We start from the raw sequence: 18,908 nt of genomic DNA on the forward strand, positions 1-18,908 counted from the left end.
ATAATCTCATTATGTAGGCTAGCCTGTCCACCGTATCTGGGAGCTATAATCTCATTATGTAGGCTAGCCTGTCCACCGTATCTGGGAGCTATAATCTCATTATGTAGGCTAGCCTGTCCACCGTATCTGGGAGCTATAATCTCATTATGTAGGCTAGCCTGTCCACCGTATCTGGGAGCTATAATCTCATTATGTAGGCTAGCCTGCCCACTGTATCTGGGAGCTATAATCTCATTATGTAGGCTAGCCTGCCCACCGTATCTGGGAGCTATAATCTCATTATGTAGGCTAGCCTGTCCACCGTATCTGGGAGCTATAATCTCATTATGTAGGCTAGCCTGTCCACCGTATCTGGGAGCTATAATCTCATTATGTAGGCTCGCCTGTCCACCGTATCTGGGAGCTATAATCTCATTATGTAGGCTAGCCTGTCCACCGTATCTGGGAGCTATAATCTCATTATGTAGGCTAGCCTGTCCACCGTATCTGGGAGCTATAATCTCATTATGTAGGCTAGCCTGTCCACCGTATCTGGGAGCTATAATCTCATTATGTAGGCTAGCCTGTCCACCGTATCTGGGAGCTATAATCTCATTATGTAGGCTAGCCTGTCCACCGTATCTGGGAGCTATAATCTCATTATGTAGGCTAGCCTGTCCACCGTATCTGGGAGCTATAATCTCATTATGTAGGCTAGCCTGCCCACCGTATCTGGGAGCTATAATCTCATTATGTAGGCTAGCCTGTCCACCGTATCTGGGAGCTGTTGGCTAGAGAGCAGGTGCCAAGACCAGAGGAGACACATTTTCTATTTAACGCAACAGTTTTTGTGACAAAACTATTGTTAAACGTGAACATGCGATGGAAACACATTGAACTTTAGATTTTTATTCCGTACATGAAAACTTAAGCAAAAAAGGGTCAATTGATTTTGTTCTCACTCAGATATCGTATTAAAGGCAAACATTTCTCTCCACCCCATGACAAAATGAGTAGATTGTATGAAATGAGTTATTAAATAGCGAAATCTTTTCTCCGCCCAACTGTAAAATGTGTAGAATTGCAGAAAAATTGCTTTAAAACTGCAACATTTTCTCTACATCCTATGTCAAAATGGGTAGAATTGCAGGGAAATTTACTCTAAAACTTCAATGTTTTCTCTCCACTGTCAAGAGTGGTGCAGCTACAATGTTTTGCTCAAATATTTACTCAGGGATCCCAAAAGGCTAGGGCCAGCTCTGACTGCTTGTGTGGGTATGTGTAATAACCCACATATAACATAACCTTCATTCATCACCTTTCTCCATGGAGATATCAGTGTATCAGTTACCTGTTGTCCCTCAGCTGTCTCTATTGCATCATGATCACAATAACCGCTGTAGCCATACCTAACCCAGCCACCCTTCTATGACCTGGATCGCGGGATTATGCGGTTTTTTCTTCTCATATATTTTCTTTTTCACTTTGTCCGGTAGGCCAAACGTAAAGCAGATGTTTGTGATGAAGTGAAGCAAACTCTCTCTGCCAGGAAGGGGATTAAAGAAAACCAAACATGACGTCTCTCTCCAAAATGCTGTTTTGTTTCAGGTGACAGGGAGGGACTTCGTCCACACACCTTCGGACAACTCGGCGTACTTCCTCCGTCAACCGCGGTGATATATAAACCGAGCGCGTCCAACTGCAGCCGAAGTCCTCCTATAGTTTACAAGGAGCTACTGGCAAGTCTAGGCTACTGCTGGAAGGAAGTGTCTCTCTGTCTCTGTCTCTCTCTGTGTCTGTCTCTCTCTCTCTTTTATCCACTATTCTAACTAGGACGTCGGAAGAGTGTCGCCTGGCAACGCAGACACAAGATCCAGCCGTAAAGTAGAAGGTAGGACCTTTCCAAAAGTCCGTCGAGGGATTTTATTTATTCTGTTGTGACCGATATTTTTCTGCTGCATGTGTTTTTGTTATATATTTTTTTTGGGGGGGGGGAATCTTTGAGAAGATTTATTATTATAATTATTATTTTTTTTACAGACGTTTGTAGTATTTGAAATACATTTGGGACGAATAGACTACTTAGAGTAATCTCTGTTATTTTTTTTTATTTTTTTTTTTTCATTTCAGATTAAATCAAGACTAGGGATTTCCTACATCCCGTCACATATTTTTAAAGAAGCAAACATGAATGCTCCGCACTTTGCCATAGACTTTCTGGTGTTGTGCATATCTTTCGGAGCAAGTGTATTGGCAGCCAACTCTCCCACCGTGTCCTCGACGCTGCCAGACACCAATTTCACCGACCTTGGCGCAGCGTTCAGCCACGGAGAAGCAGACAGCGAGAATAGTCCCCTGACCAGGAGGAAGCGTTATATTTCCCAAAACGACATGCTTGCCATACTTGATTACCACAATAAAGTAAGAGGGAAAGTTTTCCCTCCTGCATCCAATATGGAGTACATGGTAAGTGTGATTTATATCTTTTAACTTTATCAATAAATTGCTCATTGATTAATGATGAATTATCTTTCTGCTTCGCCTGCCTTCCCTTCCTTCACTTGCTCTTCTAATTGTTAATACTGATTTTGAGTTTTTTATGTATTGATAAATACCCTACTTGTTAGATCAGTGACCAGGGTTGTTATAAACTCCATCTTACATGTCCTGGAGAAGCTGCTATATTAACTGATAAATGTCTACTTAGCAACACAATTCATTGATAAATATGTGTTGCTTAGTGAAAGAAGCTCTCTGTCATAGTGACTGGTGATGTGTGATGGGTTGATGTGAATCAAGGTCCCCCAGATGGCACCCTATTCCCTATATAGTGCACTACTCTTGACCACAGACCATGTGGCTATGGTCAGAAGTAGTGCACTATATAGGGAATAGGCGTCTATTTGGAATGGAGCCAATGTGTAGTTCAGAGCAGGATGCTCAGTGACAAATATCTCCTCTGACCCCCTTCTCTGACCCTCTACTCTGGCCCCCTTCTCTGGCCCCCTTTTCTGACTCCCTTCTCTGGCCCCCTTATCTGACCCTCTCTGGTCCCCTTCTCTGACCCCCTTCTCTGACCCTCTCTGGTCCCCTTCTCTGACCCCCTTCTCTGGTCCCCTTCTCTGACCCTCTCTGGTCCCCTTCTCTGACCCCCTTCTCTGGTCCCCTTCTCCGACCCTCTCTGACCCCCTTCTCTGATCCCCTACTCTGACCCCCTTCTCTGATCCCCTACTCTGACCCCCTTCTCTGACCCCCTTCTCTGACCCTCTCTGGCCATGATCCAGCTGTTGATCACATTTCAGCGTCCAGGACCACCTACAGCGTCGCTGGGAGAGGGGTGACATATTAGAGGGGTCTTGCTGACTGGCGCGAAAACATTAAGCGCTAAAGTACTCGTTAATGCTAGTACCTAGTAAGATCACCTCAGGTAGACCAAGGTTATGTCCTGAATGGAATTGTAACGGCTGTCGTAGAGAAGGGGACCAAAGTGCAGCGTGTTGATTGCTCATGATGACTATTTATTTAAACTTAAAACACTAAAGGAAAAAATAACAACGCGAACAGAAGCGCACAGTTCTGTCAGGAACATGAACTAAACAGAAGACAACTACCCACAAACACAGGTGGGGAAGAAAAAAAAAACTACTTAAGTATGATCTCCAATTAGAGACAACGAGGACCAGCTGCCTCTAATTGGAGATCATTCCTCCAAAAAAAACAACAACATAGAAATAGAAAACTAGATCCTAAACATAGATATACAAAAACATAGAAAAACACAAAAACAACCCCTGTCACGCCCTGACCTACTCTACCATAGAAAATAACATCTTACCATGGTCAGGACGTGACAGGAATACTATGGGCCCTTTTCAAAAGTAGTGCGCTACATATATGAAATAGGGTGCCGTTTGTGATCCAAGTGTCCATGTAGTGGTGTAATGGGTTTGGTTGGAGTTGTTCATGACTGAGTGATGAATGGGTTTAAACACACGGTAGCTGGTAGCTGGTAGCCGGTTGTATTCCCTGGACAATGTCCAGTTTAGAGGCTTTATGTCCTTAAGGATGCCTGTAGAGAGACTAGCTCCAGTTACGTGTTGCAGATACAGAGAAGAGTGCATTGTTCCAAGTAGAGGGCTGCTGTAAAAGTCCCTAGCTATAATATAAACCAACATATTGGCAGTGCATCGCTCTGAACAGGCCAGTTGCATAGCAATCATAGGAGCGATGGTGGCTGGCAACGTCAAGGGCACGGTGGGAGAGTTGGCAGTCAATACGCTTAAAAGTCTATGGCAAAGTGCAGAACATTCATGTTTGCTAATTTACAGATATGTGACGGGATGTAGGCTATCCCTAGTCTTGGTTTAATCTGAAATTAAATATAAAAGAACAGACTTTACTCTAAGTAGTCTATTTTTTCGGTGTGCCAACTTAAATCTAGTACTACCATCCAGGAGGATGAACCACGTGAGAGAGAGTAGTAGTACTACCATCCAGGAGGTTGAACCACGTGAGAGAGAGTAGTAGTACTACCATCCAGGAGGTTGAACCACGTGAGAGAGAGTAGTAGTACTACCATCCAGGAGGTTGAACCACGTGAGAGAGAGTAGTAGTACTACCATCCAGGAGGTTGAACCACGTGAGAGAGAGTAGTAGTACTACCATCCAGGAGGTTGAACCACGTGAGAGAGAGTAGTACTACCATCCAGGAGGTTGAACCACGAGAGAGTAGTAGTACTACCATCCAGGAGGTTGAACCACGAGAGAGTAGTAGTACTACCATCCAGGAGGATGAACCACGTGAGAGTAGTAGTACTACCATCCAGGAGGATGAACCACGTGAGAGTAGTAGTACTACCATCCAGGAGGTTGAACCACGAGAGAGAGTAGTAGTACTACCATCCAGGAGGTTGAACCACGAGAGAGAGAGTAGTAGTACTACCATCCAGGAGGTTGAACCACGTGAGAGAGTAGTAGTACTACCATCCAGGAGGATGAACCACGTGAGAGAGTAGTAGTACTACCATCCAGGAGGATGAACCACGAGAGAGTAGTAGTACTACCATCCAGGAGGTTGAACCACGTGAGAGAGAGTAGTAGTACTACCATCCAGGAGGTTGAACCACGTGAGAGAGAGTAGTAGTACTACCATCCAGGAGGTTGAACCACGAGAGAGAGTAGTAGTACTACCATCCAGGAGGATGAACCACGAGAGAGAGAGTAGTAGTACTACCATCCAGGAGGATGAACCACGAGAGAGAGTAGTAGTACTACCATCCAGGAGGTTGAACCACGAGAGAGAGTAGTAGTACTACCATCCAGGAGGTTGAACCACGAGAGAGTAGTAGTACTACCATCCAGGAGGTTGAACCACGAGAGAGAGTAGTAGTACTACCATCCAGGAGGTTGAACCACGTGAGAGAGAGTAGTAGTACTACCATCCAGGAGGTTGAACCACGTGAGAGAGAGTAGTAGTACTACCATCCAGGAGGTTGAACCACGTGAGAGAGAGTAGTAGTACTACCATCCAGGAGGTTGAACCACGTGAGAGAGAGTAGTAGTACTACCATCCAGGAGGTTGAACCACGAGAGAGAGTAGTAGTACTACCATCCAGGAGGTTGAACCACGAGAGAGAGTAGTACTACCATCCAGGAGGTTGAACCACGTGAGAGAGAGTAGTAGTACTACCATCCAGGAGGTTGAACCACGTGAGAGAGAGTAGTAGTACTACCATCCAGGAGGTTGAACCACGTGAGAGAGAGTAGTAGTACTACCATCCAGGAGGTTGAACCACGTGAGAGAGAGTAGTAGTACTACCATCCAGGAGGTTGAACCACGTGAGAGAGAGTAGTAGTACTACCATCCAGGAGGTTGAACCACGAGAGAGTAGTAGTACTACCATCCAGGAGGTTGAACCACGTGAGAGAGAGTAGTAGTACTACCATCCAGGAGGTTGAACCACGAGAGAGAGAGTAGTAGTACTACCATCCAGGAGGATGAACCACGTGAGAGAGAGTAGTAGTACTACCATCCAGGAGGTTGAACCACGTGAGAGAGAGTAGTAGTACTACCATCCAGGAGGTTGAACCACGTGAGAGAGAGTAGTAGTACTACCATCCAGGAGGTTGAACCACGTGAGAGAGAGTAGTAGTACTACCATCCAGGAGGTTGAACCACGTGAGAGAGTAGTAGTACTACCATCCAGGAGGTTGAACCACGTGAGAGAGAGTAGTAGTACTACCATCCAGGAGGTTGAACCACGTGAGAGAGAGTAGTAGTACTACCATCCAGGAGGTTGAACCACGTGAGAGAGAGTAGTAGTACTACCATCCAGGAGGTTGAACCACGAGAGAGAGTAGTAGTACTACCATCCAGGAGGTTGAACCACGTGAGAGAGAGTAGTAGTACTACCATCCAGGAGGTTGAACCACGTGAGAGAGTAGTAGTACTACCATCCAGGAGGTTGAACCACGGAGAGAGAGTAGTAGTACTACCATCCAGGAGGTTGAACCACGTGAGAGAGAGTAGTAGTACTACCATCCAGGAGGTTGAACCACGTGAGAGAGAGTAGTAGTACTACCATCCAGGAGGTTGAACCACGTGAGAGAGAGTAGTAGTACTACCATCCAGGAGGTTGAACCACGTGAGAGAGAGTAGTAGTACTACCATCCAGGAGGTTGAACCACGTGAGAGAGAGTAGTAGTACTACCATCCAGGAGGTTGAACCACGTGAGAGAGAGTAGTAGTACTACCATCCAGGAGGTTGAACCACGTGAGAGAGAGTAGTAGTACTACCATCCAGGAGGTTGAACCACGTGAGAGAGAGTAGTAGTACTACCATCCAGGAGGTTGAACCACGTGAGAGAGAGTAGTAGTACTACCATCCAGGAGGTTGAACCACGTGAGAGAGAGTAGTAGTACTACCATCCAGGAGGTTGAACCACGTGAGAGAGAGTAGTAGTACTACCATCCAGGAGGTTGAACCACGTGAGAGAGAGTAGTAGTACTACCATCCAGGAGGTTGAACCACGTGAGAGAGAGTAGTAGTACTACCATCCAGGAGGTTGAACCACGAGAGAGAGTAGTAGTACTACCATCCAGGAGGTTGAACCACGAGAGAGAGTAGTAGTACTACCATCCAGGAGGTTGAACCACGAGAGAGAGAGAGTAGTAGTACTACCATCCAGGAGGTTGAACCACGTGAGAGAGAGTAGTAGTACTACCATCCAGGAGGTTGAACCACGTGAGAGAGAGTAGTAGTACTACCATCCAGGAGGTTGAACCACGAGAGAGAGTAGTACTACCATCCAGGAGGTTGAACCACGTGAGAGAGAGAGTAGTACTACCATCCAGGAGGTTGAACCACGTGAGAGAGAGTAGTAGTACTACCATCCAGGAGGATGAACCACGAGAGAGAGAGTAGTAGTACTACCATCCAGGAGGTTGAACCACGAGAGAGTAGTAGTACTACCATCCAGGAGGTTGAACCACGAGAGAGAGTAGTAGTACTACCATCCAGGAGGTTGAACCACGAGAGAGTAGTAGTACTACCATCCAGGAGGTTGAACCACGAGAGAGAGAGTAGTAGTACTACCATCCAGGAGGTTGAACCACGTGAGAGAGAGTAGTAGTACTACCATCCAGGAGGTTGAACCACGAGAGAGAGAGTAGTAGTACTACCATCCAGGAGGTTGAACCACGAGAGAGTAGTAGTACTACCATCCAGGAGGTTGAACCACGAGAGAGAGAGTAGTAGTACTACCATCCAGGAGGTTGAACCACGTGAGAGAGAGTAGTAGTACTACCATCCAGGAGGTTGAACCACGAGAGAGTAGTAGTACTACCATCCAGGAGGTTGAACCACGTGAGAGAGAGTAGTAGTACTACCATCCAGGAGGATGAACCACGTGAGAGTAGTAGTACTACCATCCAGGAGGATGAACCACGTGAGAGTAGTAGTACTACCATCCAGGAGGTTGAACCACGAGAGAGAGTAGTAGTACTACCATCCAGGAGGTTGAACCACGAGAGAGAGTAGTAGTACTACCATCCAGGAGGATGAACCACGTGAGAGAGAGAGTAGTACTACCATCCAGGAGGTTGAACCACGTGAGAGAGAGTAGTAGTACTACCATCCAGGAGGTTGAACCACGTGAGAGAGAGTAGTAGTACTACCATCCAGGAGGTTGAACCACGTGAGAGAGAGAGTAGTACTACCATCCAGGAGGTTGAACCACGTGAGAGAGAGTAGTAGTACTACCATCCAGGAGGTTGAACCACGTGAGAGAGAGTAGTAGTACTACCATCCAGGAGGTTGAACCACGTGAGAGAGAGTAGTAGTACTACCATCCAGGAGGTTGAACCACGTAGAGAGAGTAGTAGTACTACCATCCAGGAGGTTGAACCACGTGAGAGAGAGTAGTAGTACTACCATCCAGGAGGTTGAACCACGTGAGAGAGAGTAGTAGTACTACCATCCAGGAGGTTGAACCACGTGAGAGAGAGTAGTAGTACTACCATCCAGGAGGTTGAACCACGTGAGAGAGAGTAGTAGTACTACCATCCAGGAGGTTGAACCACGAGAGAGAGTAGTAGTACTACCATCCAGGAGGTTGAACCACGTGAGAGAGAGTAGTAGTACTACCATCCAGGAGGTTGAACCACGTGAGAGAGAGTAGTAGTACTACCATCCAGGAGGTTGAACCACGTGAGAGAGAGTAGTAGTACTACCATCCAGGAGGTTGAACCACGTGAGAGAGAGTAGTAGTACTACCATCCAGGAGGTTGAACCACGAGAGAGAGTAGTAGTACTACCATCCAGGAGGTTGAACCACGAGAGAGAGAGTAGTAGTACTACCATCCAGGAGGTTGAACCACGAGAGAGAGAGTAGTAGTACTACCATCCAGGAGGTTGAACCACGTGAGAGAGAGTAGTAGTACTACCATCCAGGAGGTTGAACCACGTGAGAGAGAGTAGTAGTACTACCATCCAGGAGGTTGAACCACGTGAGAGAGAGAGTAGTACTACCATCCAGGAGGTTGAACCACGTGAGAGAGAGTAGTAGTACTACCATCCAGGAGGTTGAACCACGAGAGAGAGAGTAGTAGTACTACCATCCAGGAGGTTGAACCACGAGAGAGTAGTAGTACTACCATCCAGGAGGTTGAACCACGAGAGAGAGTAGTAGTACTACCATCCAGGAGGTTGAACCACGAGAGAGTAGTAGTACTACCATCCAGGAGGTTGAACCACGAGGAGAGAGTAGTAGTACTACCATCCAGGAGGTTGAACCACGTGAGAGAGAGTAGTAGTACTACCATCCAGGAGGTTGAACCACGAGAGAGAGAGAGTAGTAGTACTACCATCCAGGAGGTTGAACCACGAGAGAGTAGTAGTACTACCATCCAGGAGGTTGAACCACGAGAGAGAGAGTAGTAGTACTACCATCCAGGAGGTTGAACCACGTGAGAGAGAGTAGTAGTACTACCATCCAGGAGGTTGAACCACGAGAGAGTAGTAGTACTACCATCCAGGAGGTTGAACCACGTGAGAGAGAGTAGTAGTACTACCATCCAGGAGGTTGAACCACGTGAGAGAGTAGTAGTACTACCATCCAGGAGGATGAACCACGTGAGAGTAGTAGTACTACCATCCAGGAGGTTGAACCACGTGAGAGAGAGTAGTACTACCATCCAGGAGGTTGAACCACGAGAGAGAGAGTAGTAGTACTACCATCCAGGAGGTTGAACCACGTGAGAGAGAGTAGTAGTACTACCATCCAGGAGGTTGAACCACGTGAGAGAGAGTAGTAGTACTACCATCCAGGAGGTTGAACCACGAGAGAGAGTAGTAGTACTACCATCCAGGAGGTTGAACCACGTGAGAGAGAGTAGTAGTACTACCATCCAGGAGGTTGAACCACGAGAGAGAGAGTAGTAGTACTACCATCCAGGAGGTTGAACCACGTGAGAGAGAGTAGTAGTACTACCATCCAGGAGGTTGAACCACGAGAGAGAGGTAGTAGTACTACCATCCAGGAGGTTGAACCACGTGAGAGAGAGTAGTAGTACTACCATCCAGGAGGTTGAACCACGTGAGAGAGAGTAGTAGTACTACCATCCAGGAGGTTGAACCACGAGAGAGAGAGTAGTAGTACTACCATCCAGGAGGTTGAACCACGTGAGAGAGAGTAGTAGTACTACCATCCAGGAGGATGAACCACGTGAGAGAGAGTAGTAGTACTACCATCCAGGAGGTTGAACCACGTGAGAGAGAGTAGTAGTACTACCATCCAGGAGGATGAACCACGTGAGAGAGTAGTAGTACTACCATCCAGGAGGTTGAACCACGTGAGAGAGAGTAGTAGTAGTACCATCCAGGAGGTTGAACCACGTGAGAGAGTAGTAGTACTACCATCCAGGAGGTTGAACCACGTGAGAGAGAGTAGTAGTACTACCATCCAGGAGGTTGAACCACGTGAGAGAGAGTAGTAGTACTACCATCCAGGAGGTTGAACCACGTGAGAGAGAGTAGTAGTACTACCATCCAGGAGGTTGAACCACGTGAGAGAGAGTAGTAGTACTACCATCCAGGAGGTTGAACCACGAGAGAGAGAGTAGTAGTACTACCATCCAGGAGGTTGTCTCGACTTGACCCTGATCCAATTCCTTTTTGGCTCTGTGTTCCGTTTCAGCAGTTCTGTTGACTAACAGAAGACAGCAAGTGTCACTGTTGCACCAGAACTCCTGTAACATTGTTGCATTGGAGTACCTAGAACAAAGCAGAACAATTTCACGTTAATTAAACGTTTTAAAGAGACTTCTGCAGAAATCATAGATAGCCAGCTGCAGACAAATTTCATTTTCTTATTAAAAACATTTTCTCAATATATGGGAAGAGGGAGAATAGACAAGGCTTTAACGACAGGGAACAGGGAGAATAGACAAGGCTTTAACGACAGGGAACAGGGAGAATAGACAAGGCTTTAACGACAGGGAACAGGGAGTATAGACAAGGCTTTAACGTATGGGGAACAGGGAGAATAGACAAGGCTTTAACGTATGGGAACAGGGAGAATAGACAAGGCTTTAACGTATGGGGAACAGGGAGTATAGACAAGGCTTTAACGTATGGGGAACAGGGAGAATAGACAAGGCTTTAACGTATGGGGAACGGGGAGAATAGACAAGGCTTTAACAACGGGGAACAGGGAGAATAGACAAGGCTTTAACGAAAGGGAACAGGGAGAATAGACAAGGCTTTAACGTATGGGGAACAGGGAGTATAGACAAGGCTTTAACGTATGGGGAACAGGGAGAATAGACAAGGCTTTAACGTATGGGGAACAGGGAGAATAGACAAGGCTTTAACGTATGGGAACAGGGAGAATAGACAAGGCTTTAACGTATGGGGAACAGGGAGTATAGACAAGGCTTTAACGTATGGGGAACAGGGAGAATAGACAAGGCTTTAACGACAGGGAACAGGGAGTATAGACAAGGCTTTAACGTATGGGGAACAGGGAGAATAGACAAGGCTTTAACGTATGGGGAACAGGGAGAATAGACAAGGCTTTAACGTATGGGGAACAGGGAGAATAGACAAGGCTTTAACGTATGGGGAACAGGGAGAATAGACAAGGCTTTAACGTATGGGGAACGGGGAGAATAGACAAGGCTTTAACGTATGGGGAACAGGGAGTATAGACAAGGCTTTAACGTATGGGGAACAGGGAGAATAGACAAGGCTTTAACGTATGGGGAACAGGGAGAATAGACAAGGCTTTAACGTATGGGGAACAGGGAGTATAGACAAGGCTTTAACGTATGGGGAACAGGGAGAATAGACAAGGCTTTAACGTATGGGGAATAGGGAGTATAGACAAGGCTTTAACGTATGGGGAACAGGGAGAATAGACAAGGCTTTAACGTATGGGAACAGGGAGAATAGACAAGGCTTTAACGTATGGGGAACGGGGAGAATAGACAAGGCTTTAACAACAGGGAACAGGGAGAATAGACAAGGCTTTAACGACAGGGAACAGGAAGAATAGACAAGGCTTTAACGTATGGGGAACAGGGAGTATAGACAAGGCTTTAACGTATGGGAACAGGGAGAATAGACAAGGCTTTAACGACAGGGAACAGGGAGAATAGACAAGGCTTTAACGACAGGGAACAGGGAGTATAGACAAGGCTTTAACGTATGGGGAACGGGGAGAATAGACAAGGCTTTATGTGTATACTTGTCTACAGGGAACAGGGAGTATAGACAAGGCTTTATGTGTATGGGAACGGGGAGAATAGACAAGGCTTTATGTGTATGGGAACAGGGAGTATAGACAAGGCTTTATGTGTATACTTGTCTTAGCTTAGTCATGCCTACAGTTCAGTCCATGTTTCTCATGTTCCCTGTGTGTGTGTGTGTGTGTGTGTGTGTGTGTGTGTGTGTGTGTGTGCGTGTGTGTGTGTGTCTCTGTGTGTGTGTGTGTGTGTGTGTGTGTGTGTGTGTGTGTGTGTGTGTGTGTGTGTGTGTGTGTAGATGTGGGACGAGACCCTGTCTAAATCAGCGGAGGACTGGGCCCACGCGTGTCTGTGGGAGCACGGACCTCGACACCTCCTCAGGTTCCTGGGCCAGAACCTCTCGGTCAGGACCGGACGGTGAGTGACCTCTGACCCCTCGCTGTTGACCCTAGATGCTGACTACAGGTCAGTTTGGTGTTCCACCGACTAAAGGTTCAGGATCTGGGGGACGGGAAACTGATCCTGGGACTCTGCCTCCAATGACATCATGACCCTGTCTGCTTCCTAAATGTCATGACCCTGTCTGCTTCCTAAATGTCTTGACCCTGTCTGCTTCCTAAATGTCATGACCCTGTGACCCTGTCTGCTTCCTAAATGTCATGACCCTGTGACCCTGTCTGCTTCCTAAATGTCTTGACCCTGTCTGCTTCCTAAACGTCATGACCCTGTGACCCTGTCTGCTTCCTAAATGTCATGACCCTGTGACCCTGTCTGCTTCCTAAATGTCTTGACCCTGTCTGCTTCCTAAATGTCATGACCCTGTGACCCTGTCTGCTTCCTAAATGTCATGACCCTGTGACCCTGTCTGCTTCCTAAATGTCATGACCCTGTCTGCTTCCTAAATGTCATGACCCTTACTGCTTCCTAAATGTCATGACCCTGTCTGCTTCCTAAATGTCTTGACCCTGTCTGCTTCCTAAATGTCATGACCCTTACTGCTTCCTAAATGTCATGACCCTGTGACCCTGACTGCTTCCTAAATGTCATGACCCTGTCTGCTTCCTAAATGTCATGACCCTGTCTGCTTCCTAAATGTCATGACCCTGTGACCCTGTCTGCTTCCTAAATGTCATGACCCTGTCTGCTTCCTAAATGGGACCCTATTCATTATGTAGTGTACTACGTTTGACCAGAGCTCCAAGGGGGTTGCATAGGGAATATAATGCCATTTGGGTCACGGACCATGTGAATGACCTGACCTGCCCCTGGCTGAGTGAATGACCTGACCTGCCCCTGGCTGAGTGACTCACCTGACGTGCCCCTGGCTGAGTGAACGACCTGACCTGCCCCTGGCTGAGTGAATGACCTGACGTGCCCCTGGCTGAGTGAACGACCTGACGTGCCCCTGGCTGAGTGAACGACCTGACGTGCCCCTGGCTGAGTGAACGACCTGACGTGCCCCTGGCTGAGTGACTGACCTGACCTGCCCCTGGCTGAGTGAACGACCTGACGTGCCCCTGGCTGAGTGACTGACCTGACGTGCCCCTGGCTGAGTGAATGACCTGACGTGCCCCTGGCTGAATGAACGACCTGACCTGCCCCTGGCTGAGTGAATGACCTGACGTGCCCCTGGCTGAGTGAATGACCTGACGTGCCCCTGGCTGAGTGAATGACCTGACGTGCCCCTGGCTGAGTGAATGACCTGACGTGCCCCTGGCTGAGTGAACGACCTGACGTTGGGGAAACATTTCCTTCGTCTATGACTCGTATCTTTTGCCACCAATTAGAAATAATAACTTACATAGTTTTAAGATCTGCTCTCTGTACTAATCTGAGCGTCTGCGTTTGTCTGTCCTCAGCTACCGCTCTATTCTCCAGTTAGTGAAGCCCTGGCATGATGAAGTGAAGGATTATGTGTTCCCATACCCCCAGGACTGCAACCCCAGGTGCCCCCTGAAATGCTACGGGCCCATGTGTACACATTATACACAGGTAGGAAGACACAAGGAAAAATACCATGTCATTCTGGGCGGGAATCATAACTTGATTTAACCCAATGCCGTTAATACTTGATTGATATCAGTGTTTTTGTCACTCGTGCATCTCTTTATATGATATATTTCCACCTTTATTTAACCGGGTAGGCTAGTTGAGAACAAGTTCTCATTTAAAACTGCGACCTCTTAAAGGTCCAATGCAGCTGTTTTTATCTCAATATCAAATACATCATATCTGGTTTACTTTACCGTGTTTGTTTTCAATTTAAATGGTCAAAAATAAACAAAAAAATAGCTTCTTCGCAAAGGGCAATTTCTCAAGCCAAAATTTAGCTCGGACTGTCTAGGAGTGGAAAACTGAAAAAATGAGCTGTTATTGGCAGAGAGGTTTGGAACTCTCTTTCTTATTGGTCTATTAACTAATTTACCTCCTGGTGATGTCACCGTGAAAAGCCAAAACCACCATCCCACTAAAACAGGCTGAAATTTCAGGCGACCTTTTTCAAACAGCTCTTACACTAAAAGAACATTGTCATAATTTTCACTAATTGCGCAGTATTATTCCAACCTCATAGTGTGGAAATATGAATAAATATAAGACACAGGGGGAAAAAAAATCCAATTTCTGACTGCACTGGGCCTGTGTAAACTGTTTTAAACGATCTTTACATAATGATGATTCCTACTGTGGTCTCTCTCTCTTATTTTACAGATGGTTTGGGCCACAACAAACAAAGTTGGCTGTGCTGTACACACATGTCACAATATGAACGTATGGGGGAACGTGTGGAAACGGGTAACATACTTAGTGTGCAACTATTCATCCAAGTAAGTAGACGGTATTCATTTTCTCATTCTAACGTCACCCTTTGATCATTTCAGGAATAACGGTATCTTTGAGAAAGGTATTTTGTTTTCGCAAACAACTTCTATTCTGTTTTAAACAATGGCATACTGTACCTTAGTTCCCGAGCATGCCAATCCTCAACTCGCTGTTGCCAAACAGTACGGTTCGTCTCCGTCCATTGGAGTTTTAGCATGCACACTGATAAATGCGCTGCCCGCCATGTTGCTGTGATTGCATAGCGATTCAGTAATACTGCGCACAAGACCGTGTACGTACAGGTACCAGCTACATTCCAAATGCTCTAGAGCTTCACCAGAATTCCAGAATAATTAATTCCTTAATTCCGGAATCAAAGGCAGGCGTTTCGTAACCATTGGGGACTTGTGTCTCAGCTCTTATCTTCTCATTGGCTGGGGGGGGGGGGGATAATAGTACCAGCACTATGGTGTCCTGTTTTATCTCACTAATGGAGAATATGGCTTCCACACCGAATAATGTTGGTGACTTAGAAAAGCTCTTTTGCTCGAGATAAATATGTTCCTCCACAGGGACAATGGTGCCCACTATCAATGTAGCTACTGAAAGTCTTACTGAAAATGAAGTCATCCACACTCTGTTATTAATTACCCCCCGGCATCTCTCTGGCTAGCTTATACCCTAACTACATTCCTTATAAGATAGTTATCCGCTAGTTATGTAGCGTTTATGCTAACCCTAACCTCCAGACCACTGTGTACCGATATTAACTTTGTGTCTGTCGGTCTTGTGTTTTTCCCTAGGGGGAACTGGATCGTACCAGTATTAACTCTGTGTCTGTCGGTCTTGTGTTTTTCCCTAGGGGGAACTGGATCGGAGAGGCGCCCTATAAAGTCGGCGTCCCGTGCTCCGCCTGTCCCCCGAGCTACGGAGGGTCCTGTTCCAACAACATGTGCTTCCCAGCCCTCAACACAAACTATCTGCAGTGGTTCAAATAGAGTCTCAAATCACAGCCCTATTCTCTATGTAGCCCTATGGGACCCTGGTCAAATGTAGTACACTACATAGGGAATAGGGTTCCATTTGGGACGGAGACTAACACCAAGCTAACGTCATGACCCCTGACCCCAACACAGAGACTTTCCCCCCTGAAGGATTTGTACGACAGTCCTGAAAACATGCTATTTTTGTATATATGGGCATATTTACGTTGGAAGGCAGCACATTTTGTTTTTAAATATATATATATATATATATAATTATGTGTACATAGAATGTATATTAATGTGGTTTTACGTTGTTACTAGAACTTGTGTTTTTTGTACGATTATCCTATGATGAATTGGATCGATTGATTTCCAAGATAATTTATCTTTGATAGGATAATAGATTGATAGATTGATAGGAAGATAATTTATCTTGTGAACGCTGTTTAAATACAGATACTGTTTCAGTATTACAGTATTACGGTTTACCGTTGGCCATGTACCCATAGGAAGTTGGATGATCATTGACACACCGACTCACAATGGTCCAACGGAAACAACTGGAGACACCTTGTCAGGTTATTGACACAGCAGCGCTAGCAAAAAAAAATAAAAATAAAAAGTGATCGCTAACAAACAGTAAACTATTTTAGCTGGCTAGCTAATTATCTTGGCTAACTGTGGAGCAAAACAATTCACTTATTTACCATTAATTAGCTACCGTAAATATATTTGCTAGCAAATGCTACGCTGTCTCCTAACCTGCAAGGTGTCGCCAGCGATGTTTACCTTTTTGCCTCTTTATGACACCTCCACTTCGTAGGATGTGGTTCAGATGCATTTTGAAGTCTGAGGTAAAGACAAAGTAACACAGTGCTGGCTGCTAATTTCAAATCAATTAAATGATGCTAAACACAGCACTATACAGCTCTCAATGGTGCTAAACACACAGAGCACTATACAGTCTTCAATGGTGCTAAACACACAGCACTATACAGCTCTCAACGGTGCTAAACACACAGCACTATACAGCTCTCAATGGTGCTAAACACACAGAGCACTATACCTTATTATGACATTTACATTTAACATTTTAGTAGACGGTCTTATCCAGAGTGACTTACAGTAGTGAATGCATACATTTCATATATTTTTTTTCTTTCCGTACTGGTCCCTCGTGGGAATTGAACCCACAACCCTGGCATTGCAAACGCCATGCTCTACCAACTGAGCCACACGGGACCAGGTCTCAATGGTGCTAAACACACAGCACTATACAGCTCTCAATGGTGCTAAACACACAGAGCACTATACAGTCCTCAATGGTGCTAAACACAGAGCACTATACAGTCCTCAATGGTGCTAAACACACACAGCACTATACAGCTCTCAATGGTGCTAAACACACATAGCACTATACAGCTCTCAATGGTGCTAAACACACATAGCACTATACATCCTACACATCATTCTCTAGCATTTTTATACAGTAGGTTCAGTGAAATGTGTATACCGTGACAGATTAGAAGTATCCGGGTATGTCCTTACGACAGATTGGACTGCCAATGTGTTTGGGTGTGTGGCATGGTTCTGTTGGCATACTCTGTTCACTAGACATCTTCATGTGCCTTAATAAGTGTTTATTCTATCAGAGCATTACCAGCTGTATGTATATAGATAAACCCTCACTCTCTGTCTAATCATATCCTTATACTACATTCATACTTAAAGTTATTCTTTTTTTTATACGGCATAAGTATTTCATTGAAGGATTTTTTTTTTTTGTATTGTAAAAATGAACTGTAAATAAATATGTAAAGGAATTATGTCCGTGCATACTGGTTTTCATTAAGATCATCTCATGTATTTTAATGTAGTGTGGTTGGTATGGTAATGTAGTGTGGTTGGTATGGTGATTTAGTGTGGTTGGTATGGTGATTTAGTGCGGTTGGTATGGTGATGTAGTGTGGTTGGTATGGTGATTTAGTGCAGTTGGTATGGTGATTTAGTGTGGTTGGTATGGTAATGTAGTGTGGTTGGTATGGTAATGTAGTGTGGTTGGTATGGTATGGTGATTTAGTGCAGTTGGTATGGTGATGTAGTGTGGTTGGTATGGTAATGTAGAGTGGTTGGTATGGTAATGTAGAGTGGTTGGTATGTTAATTTAGTGTGGTTGGTATGGTAATGTAGTGTGGTTGGTATGGTAATGTAGTGTGGTTGGTATGATCATGTACCGTGGTTGGTATGGTAGAGTGGCTGGTATGGTAATGTAGAGTGGTTGGTATGGTCATTTAGTGTGGTTGGTATGGTAATGTAGTGTGGTTGGTATGGTAATGTACCGTGGTTGGTATGGTAGAGTGGCTGGTATGGTAATGTAGAGTGGTTGGAATGGTAATGTAGAGTGGCTGGTATGGTAATGTGAGTGGTTGGTATGGTAATGTACAGTGGTTGGTATGGTAGAGTGGCTGGTATGGTAATGTAGAGTGGTTGGTATGGTAATGTACAGTGGTTGGTATGGTAGAGTGGCTGGTATGGTAATGTACAGTGGTTGGTATGGTAGAGTGGCTGGTATGGTAATGTACAGTGGTTGGTATGGTCATTTAGTGTGGTTGGTATGGTCATTTAGTGTGGTTGGTATGGTAATGTAGAGTGGCTGGTATGGTAATGTAGAGTGGCTGGTATGGTAATGTAGAGTGGCTGGTATGATAATGTAGAGTGGTTGGTATGGTAATGTAGAGTGGCTGGTATGGTAATGTAAAGTGGTTGGTATGGTCATTTAGTGTGGTTGGTATGGTAATATTTGATGGACTAAGCTGTGTATTGGCTCATTCATCCCCCCTCCTCTCCCCTGTAATTATTCCCCAGGTCGTTGTTGTAAA

At 45.5% G+C, this 18,908-nt stretch overlaps 1 protein-coding gene across 1 annotated transcript; it reads left to right on the forward strand.

Annotated features, from left to right (window-relative positions):
• Nucleotides 1–1,502: 1,502 nt before the first annotated feature.
• Nucleotides 1,503–17,855, forward strand: pi15a (peptidase inhibitor 15a). Its single transcript, XM_014159912.2, has 6 exons — nucleotides 1,503–1,870; nucleotides 2,110–2,445; nucleotides 12,522–12,640; nucleotides 14,083–14,215; nucleotides 14,933–15,048; nucleotides 15,906–17,855. The coding sequence occupies exons 2-6, from the start codon at nucleotides 2,167–2,169 to the stop codon at nucleotides 16,039–16,041; spliced, it is 783 nt and encodes a 260-aa protein (XP_014015387.2). The 5' UTR covers nucleotides 1,503–1,870; nucleotides 2,110–2,166; the 3' UTR covers nucleotides 16,042–17,855.
• The last annotated feature ends 1,053 nt before the right edge of the window (nucleotides 17,856–18,908 follow it).

The sequence above is a fragment of the Salmo salar genome, chromosome ssa19 (assembly GCF_905237065.1).
Source record: "Salmo salar chromosome ssa19, Ssal_v3.1, whole genome shotgun sequence".
Lineage (NCBI taxonomy): Eukaryota > Metazoa > Chordata > Actinopteri > Salmoniformes > Salmonidae > Salmo > Salmo salar.

What these genes read in the sequence shown, in the direction of transcription:
- pi15a (XM_014159912.2), top strand. Translation starts at nt 2,167, where the DNA reads ATGAATGCTCCGCACTTTGCCATAGACTTTCTGGTGTTGTGCATATCT. An exon ending in CATCCAATATGGAGTACATG is followed by an intron (nt 2,446 to 12,521) that starts GTAAGTGTGATT and finishes GTGTGTGTGTAG; the next exon opens with ATGTGGGACGAGACCCTGTC. An exon ending in GTGTGCAACTATTCATCCAA is followed by an intron (nt 15,049 to 15,905) that starts GTAAGTAGACGG and finishes GTTTTTCCCTAG; the next exon opens with GGGGAACTGGATCGGAGAGG.